Source organism: Sander vitreus, chromosome 20 (assembly GCF_031162955.1).
Source record: "Sander vitreus isolate 19-12246 chromosome 20, sanVit1, whole genome shotgun sequence".
NCBI lineage: Eukaryota > Metazoa > Chordata > Actinopteri > Perciformes > Percidae > Sander > Sander vitreus.
The window spans coordinates 8,863,068-8,882,172 of NC_135874.1; the positions used below are offsets into that span (position 1 = coordinate 8,863,068).

At 42.4% G+C, this 19,105-nt stretch overlaps 1 protein-coding gene across 3 annotated transcripts; it reads right to left on the minus strand.

Moving 5' to 3' along the window:
• Window positions 1-4,135: 4,135 nt before the first annotated feature.
• Window positions 4,136-18,991, minus strand: ptbp1a (polypyrimidine tract binding protein 1a). 3 transcript variants are annotated; one of them, XM_078278399.1, is made up of 16 exons: window positions 18,911-18,991; window positions 18,084-18,137; window positions 17,781-17,811; window positions 13,619-13,679; window positions 13,296-13,468; window positions 12,474-12,620; window positions 11,999-12,169; window positions 11,507-11,617; window positions 11,127-11,301; window positions 10,855-10,956; window positions 10,496-10,650; window positions 9,095-9,128; window positions 7,931-8,023; window positions 7,545-7,761; window positions 7,195-7,272; window positions 4,136-7,055 (listed from the first exon to the last, which is right to left on the minus strand). In XM_078278399.1, the coding sequence occupies exons 1-16, from the start codon at window positions 18,916-18,918 to the stop codon at window positions 6,923-6,925; spliced, it is 1,743 nt and encodes a 580-aa protein (XP_078134525.1). In that variant the 5' UTR covers window positions 18,919-18,991; the 3' UTR covers window positions 4,136-6,922. The 3 variants fall into 3 exon arrangements, with proteins under 3 accessions (XP_078134525.1, XP_078134527.1, XP_078134526.1); XM_078278401.1 differs by having other exon boundaries at window positions 10,876-10,956; window positions 18,911-18,990; XM_078278400.1 differs by lacking the exon at window positions 18,911-18,991 and adding an exon at window positions 18,317-18,340.
• Between the last annotated feature and the right edge of the window lie 114 nt (window positions 18,992-19,105).

A 19,105-nucleotide genomic window follows, 5' to 3' on the forward strand; every position in this document is an offset into this window, starting at 1 on the left:
CAAAAATCACAATGAATAACACTCCAGAATTCACTCGGTTTGTAATTTTATCACCGGTATTGTTGCTCATCAGCAGACACAAAACAACGTCAAAACCGGCCGTCATATACGTTTACCCAGATTTGTGTTGGGGATTCAGCCTGGCGCACGCTGTGTTCCGCTCCTCTCACACCGCAAACCTCTCCACAGCTTCAAACTGCGTCCACTTGACCTTTTTTCTTTTCTGTTATTGCAGTTCAAAGAAATACATCCCAGATAGACGCGCGCACTCCGCTCCGTTCTTTTCAGTCCAAACTTATCGCACAAAAACAACCGCGAGACGGGAGCATCCTCATCACACACAAACACACACCACAAGCTCTTACAGCATCTCAACTTGGTGATCCCTCCGCTGCCACTGGCTCTAATCCAATGTGACTCCAGTCACGGTGCGCCTCCACTTTCCGTGCGTCACGCTGACCGGCGCACCGGGGAGCCGTTGATGATTACAGCTTTAATCCGAACACGCTCGTATGCAACCTCCACCTATGGCGGCAACACCACTAACTGGCACCCTGATTCGGTGTAAGTAAACCCCCACCCCCTTCTCTCCATCTCGCGCTCGCTTTTCTCTCTGCGCGGGCGGGGTTTGTAGCCGTGCCGTGCCGCGGGGCTGACTCACTGCGTCCCAGTAATACACAACCGGGGATGTAGCCGATAGAGGAAAGCCTCAACTCACTGAAAACACTTTTATTTTTTATTTGAGAAAGTTACCCGACCCTTTTGGCATGACAAGAATTATTAATTTGGGTGCAAGCGGATGCATTAAGATGATATATTGCAGTTTGCAGAGAGAAACTGCAAATTGCAGTTTTGTTCGTCTGTTTGTGAATGTTTACTTGTAGGTTTATTAATCACCACTACAACCATCTGCGTGACTGAAGGCGGTTTATTTGCATCGCAGCTGGACATGGTAAAGCGCTCACAGAGTTCACTGTGTGTTTGAAAGCTGCGGCCTGATGGATGGGCTCAGAGAGAGGGAGAAAGAGGGCTTCGGATGGATCGCTGGAACAGTGGAGTCATTTCCCATCAGTGTCCATTAGGCCCAATGAGCAAGCGAGTCGAAAACCTGTGAGCCATAAACCTCCAGATAGCTCTGTCTGACAGAGCGCTACCACCCCTGCTGCCTCTGTGCCGCGCGCGCGCGTGCGTGCATGCGCGCAAGACTGCAAAAACATTCCATCTTAGGTATTTAGGAGATCTGGTAACTACACTGTTTCCACAAAGAGCTCCGTCATTTTTCTAACGTGTCGATAACTTGGGCTCCAGTGAGGACCAATCCACTCTCAGCAAGGCGGGAATTGATGCAAGAAAATGATTTGCAAAAGGTTCATTTGCATTCTCTAAAAGAGAAAAGGCTAAAGTAAGAGAAATAGCCAACAATCTATAGACTCAAGAGAAAAGGATGTTCTGCAGTGTACAAACATTTTGCCCAAATCAAACCGACTTATTTGTCCCACCCTTCCCAGCCCCAGCAGGCCCGTGTTATACGTTTGAAACTGAATCTCTCTGCAGCTCCATCCTTCACATCTTATTGTGCCTCTCGGTTGGATCCTTTATGCAAAGTGTCCTACTTTTGCCCTGCCTGCAAAGTAATGCCTATCATTTGGGCTGCATGAATTCAGGCAGGGAGAGAACCCATGCACCCCCATAACCCAAATACAGCTGAATGTTGTCCGCCTCTGAGGATGAATTATTCAACATCTGTCTGAGGCGTGCATATGTAAACAGGTGGATCGTCTCCTGATGGCTTTTTTTTTTTTTTTTTTATTATTCTTTTTAAGGGAAAGCCACTATACAGACCAAAGACATCCTTTACCTCAGCTTTAGGCTTTTACTCCTCTGCGGTGACACCCTGAAAGTGAGTTTAAAGCTTGTGTAAGCTGTGCAGGCTACACTGTATTGGCTGGATTCAGATATGAAGGCCTCTTAAGTGATCCTAAATCTAGAAGGAATGTGGGTCAGCGAGTCGTGTATGGATACATGCCTCCTTAAAAGGGCGTTACATCCTGGAATTTATAGCCGGTTAAGTCTGTGATTGCTCTCTGCAGTTTAACTCCGCTCAAGAGAGACATCAATTATAGACACATGAGTTATCTCCCAGCTCCAGATCTTAAAACATAAAAAAGATGAATATGTCTTTTCAAGCTGTTGACTAACAAGCAGCCATTCAAATTCAGCCAACTTTCATGTTTCATACATCAGACATGCAGCTTTTTGTTTCTCACAGACTAACTGGCTTTTGTGGATATTGAACATGCCACAAATTATATACAGGACAGTCTCTTGAACCACTTGAGCCCCCCATTCAGTCCCCACCAAGCTTGCATTTGTGTGTGGCCTTGGTCTTTGCCAGTATGTACTTGATTAGAGGCCGCAGTACTATTGTAAATAAATGTTGCCAGATGTGGAAGGATCACTGCCTCACATGGTTTCATTTTGTCCCGTGCACACAACGATCTGGAATCGGCAAAGAAATGGAGCGGAGGTGGAGTATGTTAACACGCATGACATACTGAACTAGTTTACAGTGCAAATGGAGTGACATTTTTGGTGTAACCGAGCTTATAAAGTATGGCTTCTTTCTTTGGTGTCAAATAACATTTGGAAAATAAATGTGTGCCCTTGCTGTACATATAGTGCTTGCCAGTTTCTGCTTTTAAACATGTGTCTCGACAGATACAAATTATATCAAGTACCATATTTTGTGTGCCAGAGACTTCTATTTGATAAACCAAAAACATCACAAATATATGTTTGGATAGGTTTACTTTGAGTTACCCTTCCATCCAAATTATGCAATCTCTTTGCATTTCAGTATATTCCAAAGAGGATTCTGTGTAGACTGTTCCTTGCTCTAAATTACTCTCAGTGCAGAGTGAAATACTAAGATGCTGCAGATAAACAAGGGTGAGGCATCAAAGCAGCATCAAAGCGTCAAGTTGCTGCCACAGAGTTCCCTGACTAGTAGGAGTTTAAAAATAAATAAATGATAATAAAAATAAAATAAGTACCTGAATATATCTTGGCACAAGTAACTTCCAGTACCTCAAGGAGCAACATTAAAATAAATGATGTGCTCAAGAGTACAACCTTCTTTTAGCATCCTTAAAGCTGCGGCTGAGATTTCTTTGGTCAGGTTGGTTATGCCCAGCAAGTATGAGACAAGTCTTGGTCTTTTTTTATAACCTTCAAGCAAGCTTTCTTATGCAAAGTAACAAGAGAGGTGCCTTCGCTGTGGAATTCAAACTAAATTGGAGCAAATCATATTTAAGACCACACTCCATAAACTGCTGGGATTAAACCACAGAATCCAGCTCCAGGCAGCCACAAATACAGACCTGCTGGACTAAATTCTCCTCTCATTTGTCCCTCTGAAAAGGCAGGGAAGATCTGAGGTTAATCCTCTCCAACGCTGTGTAAGGAAGTCGAAGAAAAAGAAGGTATAATGCCAGAAAGCCAAAGGAGGCACTTGAGATTAAGCCACTAACTATTGACATTGTGTGAGTGGCAGGTAAAGTCACCTCTGCTCAACAGCCTTTGGTTCCCAGCAGAGAGCAAGACCTCCCCCTGGTGGTTCAGGAGGTGAAGGACCACTTTGTCATTCAGGTCCCCCCCCTCACATCCGACAGACTTTGTGCTAAACCTGGATGTCAGATATACCTGATAGCCATGCTTGCGTTTTCTCTTAATTATTCATCTCATGAGATACTTTGACTTTGTTTCCACAGCAACCCAGCTCATCTCAGAGTCAGACTAAGCTGGAAAGGTCAAAGCAGCGCACAGGAGGATGAAGGATTATTCAGAATCATTGAGAATAGCAAGTATCCAGCGTCGCATATCTAACGAACTCTGCACCCTGCCGTCATCGTAGCGGTTTTATCAATGGTTTGTAACGGGATCAGCCGAGCCCAGATGAGCGGTCAGTCAAGTTGCAGATGGGATGAGTACAAAGTTGGAAATATAGTAAAAGATTAAATAACCCACCAGAAGTAAACACGATGGGAAATGTGGAAAATGTTACGAGGTGTTAACCAATACAGAGCAGCAGTTCCACAGGACAGAGAGGAAGAGACAGAAACCAAATGAGGCCAGATGAAAGAAGAAACAAACTAAAGATTTATTGAAGGCAGCAGAAGAGACAACAGAATAGCAAGGGGATGTGGGGGGGGGGAGCGGGGCACATACGGAGACACTTCTGTGTTCAGATAGATTTAATGTATTTGTGTTACAAAAGTTTTTTTTTGTTTTTACAGCTCCGCAGAGCTCAATAGGTGTGTATTGTTTTATCAAAATATACATGTTTTGAACGTAAAGTGGATATCATCCAAATGATTTTGTGGTACAAAAACATGAATATATACAACCATCAATCCCGCTTCATACAATAACCCCACCCCCATATAAAAAGGAGAAAAATAAAAGCTTTTAACAAAAATTGAAAGGCATTTACTCTTCTACACCATAGCTAGGACTGCAGTTCAATTAAGTATCCATTCTAAAGCAATCCCTACCAAAAGTAGGCTCTTTGTAAAGTCAATCCAACAAAAAAAGAGATACAATATACAGTATAGGCTGAAAGATATTTTAACTTCATGTGACATTTTTCCAAGGCATCTGAGAAACGGGGGGGAGGAAACGGATGCCTTGTGTACTTAAGGAAATGTGGGGGGAAACCTTTAGAAGTCACAACACTACAAAACAGCAGGGGTAGAAGATACTTTGGTCCTTAACAGCAATAACCGCCTGTAGCTACATGAAGCTTCGTTAACCATGCATAATAATCTTTTACAAAAATAGAGACAGAGCGCATCTGTATCTGGTCCAAAACTACAGTGGTCGAGGCTGTGGAAACTGGTGCTTGAGGCACTCAGGAATGTGACAACATTTAAGACTTGAGCGTGATGGATCTATCACTGAGGAAAAGTGCACTAAAGGACCCGACTGTGGTGTAAGTGGACACAGACAGGAACAGGTGAGGGCTATCCCACCTTGCAATCCTGAATTTAAGAAAAAAAATAAAAAAAAATAAAATAATGTATATATATGCTGGGTTTAGGGTTTTTAGACACAGTCCAAGACCGTTGCTTTCAGCTGAAAATGGCTCCAAGCTGCCCTCTCACAGGTAGGATTTCCTGAATATTATGGGGTAAAGGCATCTTTGCAGACTGGAAAGATAAAACACCTGAACGAGAGGTAAACAACGTCAACTGACCGGGCCAGAATGGGTTTCAGCCTCAGAATAAAAACTCAAGTAGTCAAGGCACTGTGAGCAAACCCAGCCCCTACATATAGGTATCAGTTAAGCTTAGAAGAGATACACATGTAAATACTAACATTAAAAGATAAATGAATATATAGTCATCCACATAGAGATGAATAAATGATTAAATGACGCCCCAAACACCATTGCCCCTACTGAGAAAAGGACTAAATGGAGGCGAGTGGGGACTGTAAGACAGGAAGGCTGGATACAGCTCTAAATCCTGCCACAATACACCTATCAGACCTACGTCACCTAGCAAGGATATTAGGCATCTAACTGACTTACATTCATAGTTTCTACATACATATAATGGGAATATATGCATACAAATCCCTAGATAAACATTTGTGTTTAAGAATAAACAGAAGATTGAATGAGCCACTCCCCCGCCCCCCCATGTTGACAATGCTGGTACATACCACAAGGAATTAAAAGGCATTTTGTGAGCCACTGATTATCCAAATAAAGCCAGAGCAATGCTTAAGGCAATCTGGTTGGGGCAAAGTAAGGCACAAGACTGCAGATACAAATATTGAAAGGACTTCAGATAGTGGTATGGATCCCCCAAAGCAAATAGGCGGGTAGTAACAAGAAGATAAAATCAAAATGGATACTGGGAAATAAATTGTTTGGTGGTCTGTTTGCCAAAACAAAATCCTTTGTATCAAACCGTTTCTGACTGGCCAAACAGGTACAAAGTGGCATTTCAAAAAAGGCACACACATATATCCACATGACTAACAGGAAAAGGAATGCAGAAGTGTGTCTGGTGTGGATAGGATTCATCCACATAAGCATACATCTGTGGCGGAGGGTGTCTTTTTTAGCGATTTGGTCTAAAGTGACAGTTCAGCTGCCCCTACTTTACCTCCAATGCAATAACATGTTTCATTGCAGAATGTTGCCCCTTTCCCAGGGTCCCAGTTAAAACGTTATGATGGAACAAATTAATGATTTGGTTTGAGTACCAAGAACTCCATACGAAACACGCTTTGATTCCATTTACGGATTCCTAAAATAAGTTTGTGACCATTTGCTTATCTTACCTTGTCTGTTACATTTGCGCCAATGCCCGTGAGTAGTGTTCACATCATTACAGGCAGGATCTACCGCTTAACTTCACAAAAAGGGAGCAGTGATACAGGAAAACTGTAACCACTAAGCGAAAATTGTCTAACATACTGCGGCATGGTACAAGAATGTAGGGTTTTTAAAAAGGTCCTGGTCAAAATCACTATGCCCCAGCATCAATTAATGTTAGCAGGACTCACTCAAACAAGTGTAAAACGGCAAACGATCCATTTGTGCGTGGCAAGATGAAATATTGTCTACATTTTGAAATACCTTACAACTTCAATCAAGAAAATAATGCTGTTCGTTTAACATATTTTGGTAACTTATGACAAAAATTGGAACCAGGAATTGATTACAGAAACGATAAAAATGTGCCCAAACCTAACAATGATGGGGAATGATTAAGAACGGTGAAGGGAGCAACATTCTACAAAGAACCACAGCCATATACATGTAATGGTGGCCATTTCCACTGAAGGCAAACTTGACAAAAGTAGCATTCAGATGGCAATAGACGTGGAGGGAGGGAGGAAGGAAAGGCACTCAGATGGTGGACTTTGAAAAGGACACTCGAAGGTGGTGGTTCTCTCCCAGATCGTGGTTGTGGAACTCGATGAGGGATTCAATTGCCTCCTCGACTGAGCCCATCTGGATCAGGGCCATCTTGCGGTCTTTTCTGTTAAATGAAGAGGGAACAATGTGTTCTGAGCGGCTCAACAGGCTTCCCTCTTATCAGATTTTTCTCTATGCTCTACAAGACATATTTTCAGACTCTAAACAATAAAAAGAATTTGAGTGAGTTGACTGAGACTTACTGAAAGAACTTGAAGGCCTTGACTGTGGCTCCTGAGCTGGCAAAAAGCCTCCTGAGGTCATCCTCCACCACAGAAGGCCTGAAAGCAGAGGGGGAAAACAAAGAAGTTGACATTCCCTTTACTTATTCGTATTTTCATGTTTATTTACTCGTATTGTGAAACAAAAGGCCTGATTACATCTAAAAATGAACCTCTATAGAGTAGCAAGTTTAGAAAATACTGTCACAAGTACTTAATCCCAAGCACTTAAGGAAAACAATGGGTCAGGACAACAAATGAAAAAGCTTACAGCACAAAAGCTGCTGGGGAGAGAGTGGGAATGAAAAGGAGACTCTTGCAGCAGCACTCACGGTATGTTGGAGAGGTGGAGTGTTGCAGAGGGTGGGAAGATGTTGGAGTAATTTTTGGAGCCAGGCTTCTTGAAACGGTGCAGCGGTGAGTTGCTGTAGTCCTTTGTGAGGCCCTGGTCCTCGTGGCCTTCTCTGGGCAGCTGCACTGTGGTGTGTTTCGATGAGGTCACACGCATGGCCCTGCCGTGGAGACGCTGGCCATTCAGGTGGCTCATAGCTGAGTAACATTAAGACAAATTAATTCCTGCCTCGTTTGCTCAGTTGGAGCCCACTAGGTAAAAGCTCCTAACAATGTATGGTAAAACGATGCAAGGCGGAAGCAAGATGAAAGAAAATGATACATCAAAAGAAGGCAAATTGTGTTTGCAGGGAACAAGTGGAGCTACCTAGCTGAGCCTGTGTGCTATCAGACATCTGGATCAGAGCATTCTCCTTTTTATTAAACAGGATCTTGACTCTCATGACATCACCGTACACACCTAGGGAGGAAAAAGGAGGGGTCACAAAACAAGTGCAACAAAGAACACAGCCTTAACAAGAGCTACACAGCCAGTCACAGCAACAAAAAAACTATTTAAATCATCACATCAGGGATATTCATACTGCTACTAAATGAACATGGTCTGATTATTAAGTAATTGTCAGGCTATTCTACTAATTTTATGTTCAATTCTGCATGGGATCTCTACAACTAATCCTACATAAAGCCCTCTTAGACTACAATTACAGATGCCGGCAGCTAAAATGGTTATGCTTGAGAAGGGAGAGGTAGTGATCTGAAGGCAAAAATCAAAGTGTAGTAAAATGACGTGTCCTGATCGGTTTGATCGCTCTACAGTGAAGAAAAAGCTGATTTCTTGACCAACTTATGGGCATTATAGAGAGACATGCAGGAATAAACTAAACATGCATATATATCTACATTGATGTAACAGACAACCGCAAAGAAATAATATGGTGACATAATCAGAGGGATATGTCAACTCATAACCACTAAAAAAGCAGCAGCATTTCATCCGATTATGTACCGTTACTGAGTGACTCAAGGCAACCACAGAAAATCAACCTGACAAACTAAATTTGCTCAGTTTTCATGGCTTGAAATTAGACCGTCCAAACTAAATAAAAGATTTACCGTTATCCTCTTACTGGGGGTGATGCTTTAGAATTTAGATCGGCTTCCCGCCTCATTCCCAAACAAAATGAGCCCCGCGTTTCTGTTTAGTGAGGCAATAATTCATTGAGAGGCTGTGCTCTTTGAAGAGGAAAAAACTATCCATTGCCCATGGACAGTAAACCACTGCCGTTATAAATGAAATGCTGCAGCTTTGTGTGGTGTTCGCCTTACTTTGCTCACACAAACCCACAACAACCAAAACAGGTCATACAAACCCCAAAACAAACAGACACCCCCACCCTTCATAGCCCTGTAGCCTGATGATGAGCCATCAGTGGTTAAAAAAAACAAAGCCAACAACATGAGACAAGACATGCCCACCTTGCCAGGTAACAGTAGTAATAAAAAAGGAGATGAAAGGATGATAACGTACCGAAAAGAATAAAGAGGCAGTGTGGCGTAACGCTCTTTAGAGACAGCAGGGGGAGCAGCGGGGCAGGGGGCCAAAGGGGGATAGGGAACAGGGGACAGGGGAAAAGAGACGGAGCGGAGGACAGTGGAGTGGAGTCAGGACATGTCCGCAGGCCACAGGCAGCGAGGTCCACAGGAAGGCCACAGTACCATGGAGGAAGGAGAGGCATGAGGGACGAAGAGAATGAAGAGGACAAGAGGAGAAGGAGTAGAGGATTTAAAGAGAGCATGAGAGGGGAGGAAGAAAAGAGATGAGGTGGAGGAAAGAAAGATAGCAAAGGGACAGACAAAATGAGGAGCCAATGTTGTGTTTTTGTTGTGTTTTCAATTTGTGGGTGGTGTCCAAATTGGGGATGATGAATTGGGGAGAAAGAGGGTTGGGGTAGTAGTAACAGGAGTGGCAGAGGGGAGAGGAGGACAGAGGGAACAATTGGTCGTGGGGCGTGCAGTCAGTTGGCAAGAGTTGAGGTGAGGGGGTTTTAAAACAAAGAGGGAGAGGGGGACAGAGAAGAGAAGAGAGAGAAAAAGGAAGTAAAAAAAAAAACAAGGTCAGTATACACAAAGAAATGTAGTGCTTCAGACAGTAGAACTGGCTAAATTAAAATGCACTGTCACTATGGGAACACTAGGAGAAAAAGAAGAGAAAAAAAGATTAACAATGAAATACAGAAAAAGGCAGAGACAATATGTACTTTTAATTACAGGCTGGCTGTTTAGATTATTTAAAAATTACATTAGAGAAAAACAGTCAAATCTGAATGTCAATTTTAATATACCTGTTCCAACTTAAAAGCTGATCTTAAAATGAACATCTTTAATGTAATGACTACATAACTACAATAAATGTAATGAGCGTGACAGACTACTTATACATTCTAAACACTATATTAAAAAAAAAAAATGACCTAAATCATGTACATGGTTCATTTCTTTAAAAAAGATACTAGGAAAAAAAGTAATATTGTCTCTCCAACAACTCAAGAATGATTTCAACTAATGGACAAAAATGAAGATATGAAATGGTAAGTTAAAAAGAAGTTAGTGTTTTGAATAAACTTAAAATTCACAGTGAGCAAAGTGGCAGGTCAGAAATGCAGCAGGTTTGGTCAAACAGAGAGGTCCTGAAAGAGAAGAGGTTTTGATGACCCCTTTTAATTAAAAACCGTGGTTAGGGGACCCCAACTAGTCTGATCACATGTGGCCGTTGGGAAATTGTCTGCAAAACACTGGAGCTCTTGCACCAATGGGTCCAGGCCCATTAACCATAGTGTAAACAAATGGCACTGTAACATGTTTATGTTTCTCAGCACTGCACTGACAGAGGCAGGATGTATAACTGTTTAAACCTAGTAAGTGTACTGACCTCAGGGTTCAGATTGCTGACCAACAGGACATGGTGTCCCCCAGAGGCCGTGAGCCCCGACAGGCCAAGGCGGCTAGCGGCCGCTGCAGCAGCCGCCATGCCACCATGGCCCACACCCAGGGACGCCAGGCTAGGCATACCAGGCATCGACAGCCCTAAGGAGGAACAAAATTGACTTTCACTTTTATGTATTGCAATCTACATACTGAAGCAAAATGGTAAATAACAGAACACAAACACCGGGAAATATATGAACAGTGTTAGCATTAAGGCCAATAACATACTGCAGATAGCAGGCGAATGTTTGAAGAAGAGATATAGGTCTCACTCAAAATTGAATAGCTGGTAGAAGAACTGACCTTGTACTGTATAGTACTGACCTGATGCCTGCTGGATGGCAAAGGTTGGGGGGAAGGCATGAGCTCCACCATAAGGAGAGGCTGAGATTAGGCCAGGAGCAGCTGGGACAAGACAAAATGGAACAAAAATAAGAACATAAAAACCTAATTTGTGCTTGCGATATGATCAGCCCCCCAAGCAAATTAGAAAATGTTTGGAAAGTGCTTACACATTTGGCCAAGTAAAACCTAGAAGTGCTAATTCAAAAAAGGCAACTGGCTATGCATTTTACCAAAAGCAGCCATGGTCTGATGGTCAATGGAGGGCTGTGAATCCGCATTGGGGAGGTCTGGTCGGGTGTAATCCCTGCTCTTGTCATTGTTGTACTTGACATTGAGGCTGGTGAGCTTGGAGAAGCTGATTCTCAGGGTACAGCAGGCATTGTAGATGTTCTGTCCATCCAGAGACTGAGACAAATATTGGAGCATTAGACTTCAGACAACATAAGTGATGTTTTTCACTTGTGATTTTAACTACAGTTTCATGTTACGTCAACTGGTCCCACGATGTTTACACTGACGCTGCAATGTGCCAACTCAACCCTACTGCTAAAGTGGTGGTAACAACGTCAGAATGAAACATGACTAAGAGCAACAGTTGTACCAGTCTTACCAGTTTGGAGTGCTGAGCTGTTAAGCCATCAGCATACTGGATCAGAGCCTGGAACTGGTTGTTCTTAGTGAAAGTTATGATTTTCAGCACTGTGCCAAACTTAGAGAAAATCTGGAGGGGGAGACAGCACAATTAGGGGCACATCACACATTTTCTTTAAAACTGTACTGGAAGATAAACAAAAAGGGAATACATTTGGATGTTATTTAAACTACCACCATTACCAACATGCATATTTTGTTTATGTAGCGCTCAGTAACGAGGAATGGAGAAACAAATGCAACAACAAACTTTCAACATGTACAGTAGGTTGAGTACACATGGAACAATGCAGTTGTGTGTTCCACTGCTAATTTTTTTTTATTGAGTACAATAGTAGAAAATCAGGTAGGTCTGCTTATATAATTGCAGGTGTTTAAAAAAAAACAACTAAAAAACACACACACTTTAGGTAACTGTAGTTGCTCAAACAAATTACAAAACTGCCTATACCTGGTGTAGTACATCCAGGGTGACGGGGTAGAAGAGATTTTCCACTATGACTCGGAGTACAGGGCTTTGCGACCCTGCTCCTCCCATGCTAGCTGCATCTGCAGGAATGGCCATGCTTGCCATCCCACCTCCATGCAGTGCATTGACTGCCTGCAGAGCTGCCTGTGCACGCTAGGGAGAAAAAGAAAGACATTTCTTAGCATGGATGGAGAAACATATGCAGTAATAAGTTAATGAGAGATTGTAGGTGATGATTTTTTAGTTTAAGGCAATTGAACGGAGGCCTTTTTTTAACATGCCCTGTGGTTTACCTATAAAATTCTCACAAACATGTTGCACTCTTCAATGTCTTTAAAAAGGATCATCAAGTTCCTACCAATACATTTGAGACTTGTGGAAGAAAAATTAAAAATAAGATTTCTCTATTCAGCAAACCGTTGACTTGAAAAGGAAGTGTGTGAGCACAAACTCTTACCACTTGGTTGGGGGAGTTGTCCGTCTTGAGCTCTTTATGGGTTGAGTATTGCATGTAAATGGGGTGGTTTCTGATGACAGGGGTGACAGAGGAGTAGTAGCTCACCATCGTCTGTGCACACTCCTCGCTGTTCAGTTCCAAGAAAGCCTACAGGGGAGGACCAGAGAAACCCATTCAATTGGTTTCTCCCATCACATATGAAGTGCCACTCTTAGGCAACGTTTATTAAGCATTACAAAAATTTAGCAGGTCCGTTTTAACCCTTGCATTTTTTCTGCACATCACCGGTTTTTACTTTTAGTTTGCCAAATTTAATATTTGCCACTTTCTTCTTTCGAGCGGTTGAGGCTCCGTCTAAAACTCTGCCATTTCGACACACACACGTAACAAAAATAAAATGGATTATGGATCATTTTATTTTCATAGTTTATAGCCGACTTCTCTATTGGCTGTTGAAAGGGGCGACATCCCGTTCATTCTAAAACCAGCCTCTGCGTCTCGACCAGCTGAGTCACAGCGAAACCATCAGCTGGCTTGAGTCGAGCTGGTTCGAGTCAAGCTAGTTCAGACCTCTGCAACTTTTCCCTGCAACGTTCAAAAATGGTTTTGTCTCGTCGTGAATCTTTGGTCTAAACTGGGCTTAAGGAAATCTCAAATAATTCTCGTCCTACTCACTAAACCATGAGGATATAACAAAAGGGTAATTGTCATAATATTCAGGTCAGGACAGAAGACTAGAAAGCTGATCCTTTATCCCAGGCCTAAAGAGAAATCTCACCCAGGAGTTCAAGTCATACAGGTTTGATGAGCAGACACACACACCTGATTTTTCCCTTTCAGCATCAGCAGATTAGTGACCTTCCCAAAGGGCAGTCCCAGGCCAATAACTTCAGCCTCATTTATGTCGTTGGGCAGTTTGCGTACATGGACCACACGTGACGGAACACCAGGGCTGCGGACGTCACCTTTGAATTTTTTGCTGTCGTTGCCATTGGCTGCAGAAAAACATAAGCAGATACAATCAGGGGTGGAACAGGAGGCTCTGGTTCTCCTTGAATAATGGATTGATCGTCATGGCAACACAAACACAGAAACGACAAGCACTTCAATAAAAAGGATTCACCCCTCCATGGCAACCCCCTTACCTGCATTCATGATATAGGGTCCGTTGGATATGCAGGAAGAAAAGAGTTCGTCGGATCCCCTCTGCAGAAAGAGAAAACAATGGTTCACTTCAGTGTATTCACCAATGAGGACATGGCATAGCAGGTGGAGAGCCCAGCTCTCATATTACAGAGCCAGTGTGTGATAAAGCAAGAAGTAATCTGATAACCAAAGAGGATTGAGCAAACCTGCTCGAGTAGAACTGCACCTCCCTCACCAGGAAGAATTAAATGACATAGCTTGTCAGCAAGGATATTTGACTTCATCATTATCATGTCTTCCCGTCTCATTCATACTATTAAACAGTATTCTCTAGTTCCAAATCTTAGGGCAATGTGCCAAATGATCACTTTTGAACACCAATCACACTCGAGGAACAGCTTCTACTCAGCTTAAAGCACACAAGTCAGCAGTAACACCTTCGCTTGACAGCAGCTGTCAGTCAGTACAACCCATCTTCTCATTGTTCAGCATGAGGAGGAAGGATAACACACAAGCCCCCTAGATCAGAAGACAAGATGGGCATACTCCCAGCCCACACTAGTTTACTGTCTGCTGAAACAGCCTTGTCTGTCCTCCCGCTCTCTCGTCGATATAAAGTGCTGTTTCAGGGCTGTTCTCATGGTTGTGTGTGAGTTTGTGGTTGTGCGAGATGAAGTACAGCAGTCACAAGAAGAGGCTCAGCAGCCTAAGCTCTACAATGAACGTCCTGTTCCGGCTGAGACTAGGGGCATTGTTACACGGCAGCGCACACACATATGGAGCCCCAAGGACTCTCTGGGAGTTCAAGAGCCCCGAAGCGCTTTAACAACAACCAGTCATGCAGGTTTGCTAGCATTCTGCGTCACCTTGTGAATCTCGGCCTTTACATGTGGAAGGTGGAGAGGGGGGGTGGCAGAAATAAGGTGATTTGAAACAGAACATTTGGTGGTCCCTCTTAACACTTTAAAGGGGCAGTGTGTTGCCATGAGAGCAACAGACTGTAAGCAGTAATATAAACTACCCTTTGATTTCCAGATGGTTTGGCTGAGTCAGTCACTCTCACTCTAAGGCCCACACAAACTGGATCTGCTATCTCAATTCATGAATGTAGAGCAACAAGAGACATTCCTATGTCTTTTCACTGTGGCTTCATGATCAGGGGCCTCCCAGTTTTAGCAAATGTTTAAATATTTACATAAATGGAATGCATACTTGGCAGGCTGATGTAAGATAACTAAGGTACAAAATAGAATGCAAGACAAGAAAAACTGTCTAAGGTTTTTTTTTAATTATATTAAAAAAAATGGGAGCGTCCAGTTAACTCATTAAACACACACCTAATGGTTAAAATATGAATGTCAAAAGACATGTGGGGAGTTAGCAGAAAAAACAACAATATGTTTGCTTGTTAAATGGGCCAAGGCCAGATGCAAGCCATGAGAAATGAAGGAAGTGGCTCACCCCCGAGTCAATGCTTGTGGGAGGGCAGTGTCACATTATCAGTCAGCAGACCAACTCCAAACAGGAAACGCAGCAAGATCAGGCCTGCTTCCAGTGTTTTGCTAAACTTCCTCCTGGGGACTGATGGTTAGTGTTCTATGGCAGGATTCTCGCTCCCTCATTTTAAAAATAACCACAGAGCTAAGACAGTCTATAGTACAGAGCAGGTTCATCAAGTCACATACAAAACAGAGGATTGTGTAATATATGACTGAATAATTTACCTATAGCTTCAGTAGGCGTGTGGAAAGAGTGCAGAGCAGCACAAAGTTAAGTTACAAAGTAGGGCTGGGCGTTCAATAGAAAAGTAGTCAAAGACGAAATTCAGAACCTCTAACCAAAGTTATTTTTTAATCCTGTTAAGTTTAGCCAACAAAATGTGACCGTCACGCAGCGACGACAGTTGCGTTAAGACACCAAAATGGCGAGGATATTACAAACACCCGTTTCCTGGGTGAAAGTCTTGTTAACTTTTCCTGAACATGAACTCCGACCCCCCGCTTGAAAGCCCTGCGTTTTACTTTTGATATTGCAACATTTAAAATGTATTTTACTTGCAAAAGATGCTGGGTTTTTTCTTCTTCTAACATGGCAATAGTTTAGATAAAATTGAGTTTGTTGCAAAAAATGCAAGTTATTTATTTTCTACCTTTTTAGGAAACTTGATTTACATTAAAATATAACTCTTCCCCCCCAAGACATCTTAATTTCAAGCAATGTGTGCTTTGTTCGAAATATTTAGTAAATAACTATAAATATATCATCCAGTCCTATTACAAAGCCACTAAAAGAAAAGAGCTTGTAAAAAGAGTGACTCCAACACCGTGCCAAAACCCATTTCTCCAACAAAAAACCACTAAATGTGTATCGACTTGTTCACATCCTTTGTTTGCTTGGGACGCTGACAGTATAATAGCAACCTTCAGGGGACAATGACACATTAATGGCCCGCATGCTGAAACTGTTGAGCAGCTTCCTCTAACTTACAATAGCCTACCTTGAACTTAATTACAAAAAATAAAAAAAATAAAAAGGGGGGGGGGGAAGACATGGACTAGGGGCATTTCCCTGCTCCATACACCACATCACACCTGGTTTGCATTGCATCAAAAAAGGATGAGGAAAAGAACATGGGGTTTTTGCAGCATTCGGAAAAAATAAATAAATCATCATGATGTTGTAAGGAAACTAAATCTGAGATGATTTATTGTACTTGTGTTCGCATCTACAAGCAACCTCATTTTGGACTCTTTTGGGAGGGGGGGGTTGGTGGGCGGTAATCTCTCAGGAAAAGCACAAAGGAGAGGAGCACAGGTACAAACATGTTTGTTCACTGTGATCTGCCTCTGCCAGTGGAGGGGGCAGGGCACTGTGCCTCACCAGGGGGCTGGAGGGGGGAGATTGGAATGCGACCGCGGAATGCTAGACGCTCTGCCCAGACGGAATAATTACAGATTCCAGCAAGGCAGCTCACCATAACTCAGCATTTTCATTACCACAGTACATTAAATCCAAAATAAAAAAAACTTTAAAGTTAAAGAAAAGAAATCACATGGAGTCAAATCTTGAGTACCGATCAACACATTCAAATGTACACTGTTCACGTTTAAAAAACAGGCCTTACTGAAATGAATAAAACGGGTGGGGTGTGTCCTGATTACGGGTCTGTGTATCACAGTGCTTGTTTAAACAGTGTTAAGACCTTTGGCCGGGAGGATGAGGACAGTTGCGGCAGGATGGTTACAGCCCTAAGTTTGAGTTAAATTACTCCTACACATAGCTGCCTCAGGCCCTGTTAACAAGGATTACTACTTAGGCAGGCATTTTTATTGGTTATGCAAGTGAAAAACCAGCAGTTTGCCAAAAACATGTCTCCCCCCCCTTTTAACAAACATGTAACGAAGGGCTGCTATTCCAGTTACATAGGCGTACAACAGCTTATCACTGGAAATAAGAGCAGATCTATACAAAAACACTGGTTTCACTGGTGTTTGTTAAATAGTCTTCTGCTAGAGACAAGGCTGAATAAATATCAAGCGCCAGGGCAGGATTCAGCTGCTTTCTTAACATTCCAGTAAGGACAACATGCTATTAAAAGAACAAAAAAAAACAAAAAAAAACAGGAAGTTTATTTAATTTCCCTACAGCCACAGACCCCAACAGAAACAGGCCTGGAAATTCTGATACCCCACCTAAGAAATCTATTCTTAATGACAAATATTCCATGTCCAGTCTTGGGAGTTGCTGAAACCTCTATGTGCTGACCGTTGTACATCTAAAAAGATGAGCCAGTCTGCAACTGAAAACTTATTACACATGAGAAATGGAGCTTTGGACAGCAGTCCTGTAATTATAGAGGAAGCTCTTGCAAACTGTGTCTCAAGTCCCCAGTGTCACCACAGTTCTTTTCCATTTCCGTTCTGACTTGTTGTAAAAAGGAAAAAAAACGAAGAAAAAAAAAAACGCTACAAAACCTACTGGAACCACAGTTTTATAATTAATGCCACTCACAAATGTACAACTACAAGTTTACTTTGCAAGGACATGTCAGGAATTTAACACACATTTGAGCTTGTGATATTCATTTTGTAGTCAGTGAAATGAGGTGAAGTGAAAAAAAGCACAGCTGAAATATGACGAGGATTAAAAAAAACTGCTTACCTTTGTGCCAACTGATATGTCATGGACACCTCTGTGAAAGAGAAATGAAGTTCATAATTATGTGTACACAGGAAAAGAAAATGGACCCTGGTCCATCATGAGATCCAGTTAAAACTCCTCACAACAGCAGAATAGTATGCACTCTGCAAACTCTAGCTATTCTTTACAAAAGGACCGATACTACGATTCAACCAGAAGCGTACTTGACTTCCTCATTCATTTCCGAAGCTTGAAATTCAGAACGCATTGCACTTCAATAATTCGAGCTAAAGCCAGTTATGCTAAAATAAACAAAATACTTACTCAATTTCAGGGACGTAGCCGGATCCCAGAGGATACAAGTCAGCGTCTAGGCGGCTGTAATGGGTTGGCAAAGCAAACTTCAGTGTTGACACTTAAAGCATACTTACAAGTAATAATGGGTAAAATAAATTTACGTCGAGCGTATTGCTGAGCGAGTTCGATGAAACAGTGCATTGAAGTCCTTTAAACGGTTGTGCTGATCAAAAGGGTAAAATACGCTTAATTGTAAACACCTTGGCATTATGTACTATACCCTGTTAATCCAACCTGGTATAGAAGTCCCTGATTAAATCAACGGAAAATGTTAAAGCCAGACATCTTCAACATGGCACTGGCACTCCGCAGACAAATGAATGCGGAAATGAGACACGTTGCTTTAGCTAGCGCTCGAGCTCCCTTATAACCAAGTTACGTTACGAAGGTAACGTTAAAGTTAGCCAATGTTAACTAATGTTTGCGTTACTACGAGTATGTTGCTGAAATAAAAAGTGTGTTCACACTAATTAACTAACGTTAACGTATGCTTAGCGTCAGTCCCGTTTACATAAAAGGATAAAAACATGTCCGTTCAAACGGTTCACATAACTAACGTTTGTTAGCAGTGGCGATGGCTAGCAGCTGCTGGTTAGCTCAACGTTACGGTCCAGCTAACTGTTGCATGTTTTGATGAAAAAAAACGGCTTCAAAACTTTCCAGGTCTAACGGTTAAGTGAAACCGCAATCGGTATCAAATTATTGTAATAAGCAACTGAAATATGAAAGTGGAATACACAGCGGTCGGTTTGCCTAATAAAATTAAGTCTTAAGTGTGGTTCTTTTTCACTTACCCGTCCATTGCACAAGAAAAAACTGCAGGTCTGAAGCGAAGGTAGGGCGGCAGACTTGCTTGATTTTCTTACAAAATGGCTGAACACACGGAGGCGAGCGCTGATTAGTCCAGGCACTTTCAAGAGCCAGAAACAGGCGGGGACAAGCTTCTACTTGAGTCGCGATTGGACAAGACGGCTATCATTTTGCGGAAA

Bases quoted from the DNA above. Each gene is read 5' to 3' on its own strand.
- ptbp1a (XM_078278399.1), bottom strand. The intron at 10,957-11,126 runs GTAAAATGCATA...GTCTTGTCCCAG, and splicing joins TCAGACCATGGCTGCTTTTG to CTGCTCCTGGCCTAATCTCA. The intron at 7,273-7,544 runs GTGAGTGCTGCT...CTCTGCTTTCAG, and splicing joins CTCCACCTCTCCAACATACC to GCCTTCTGTGGTGGAGGATG.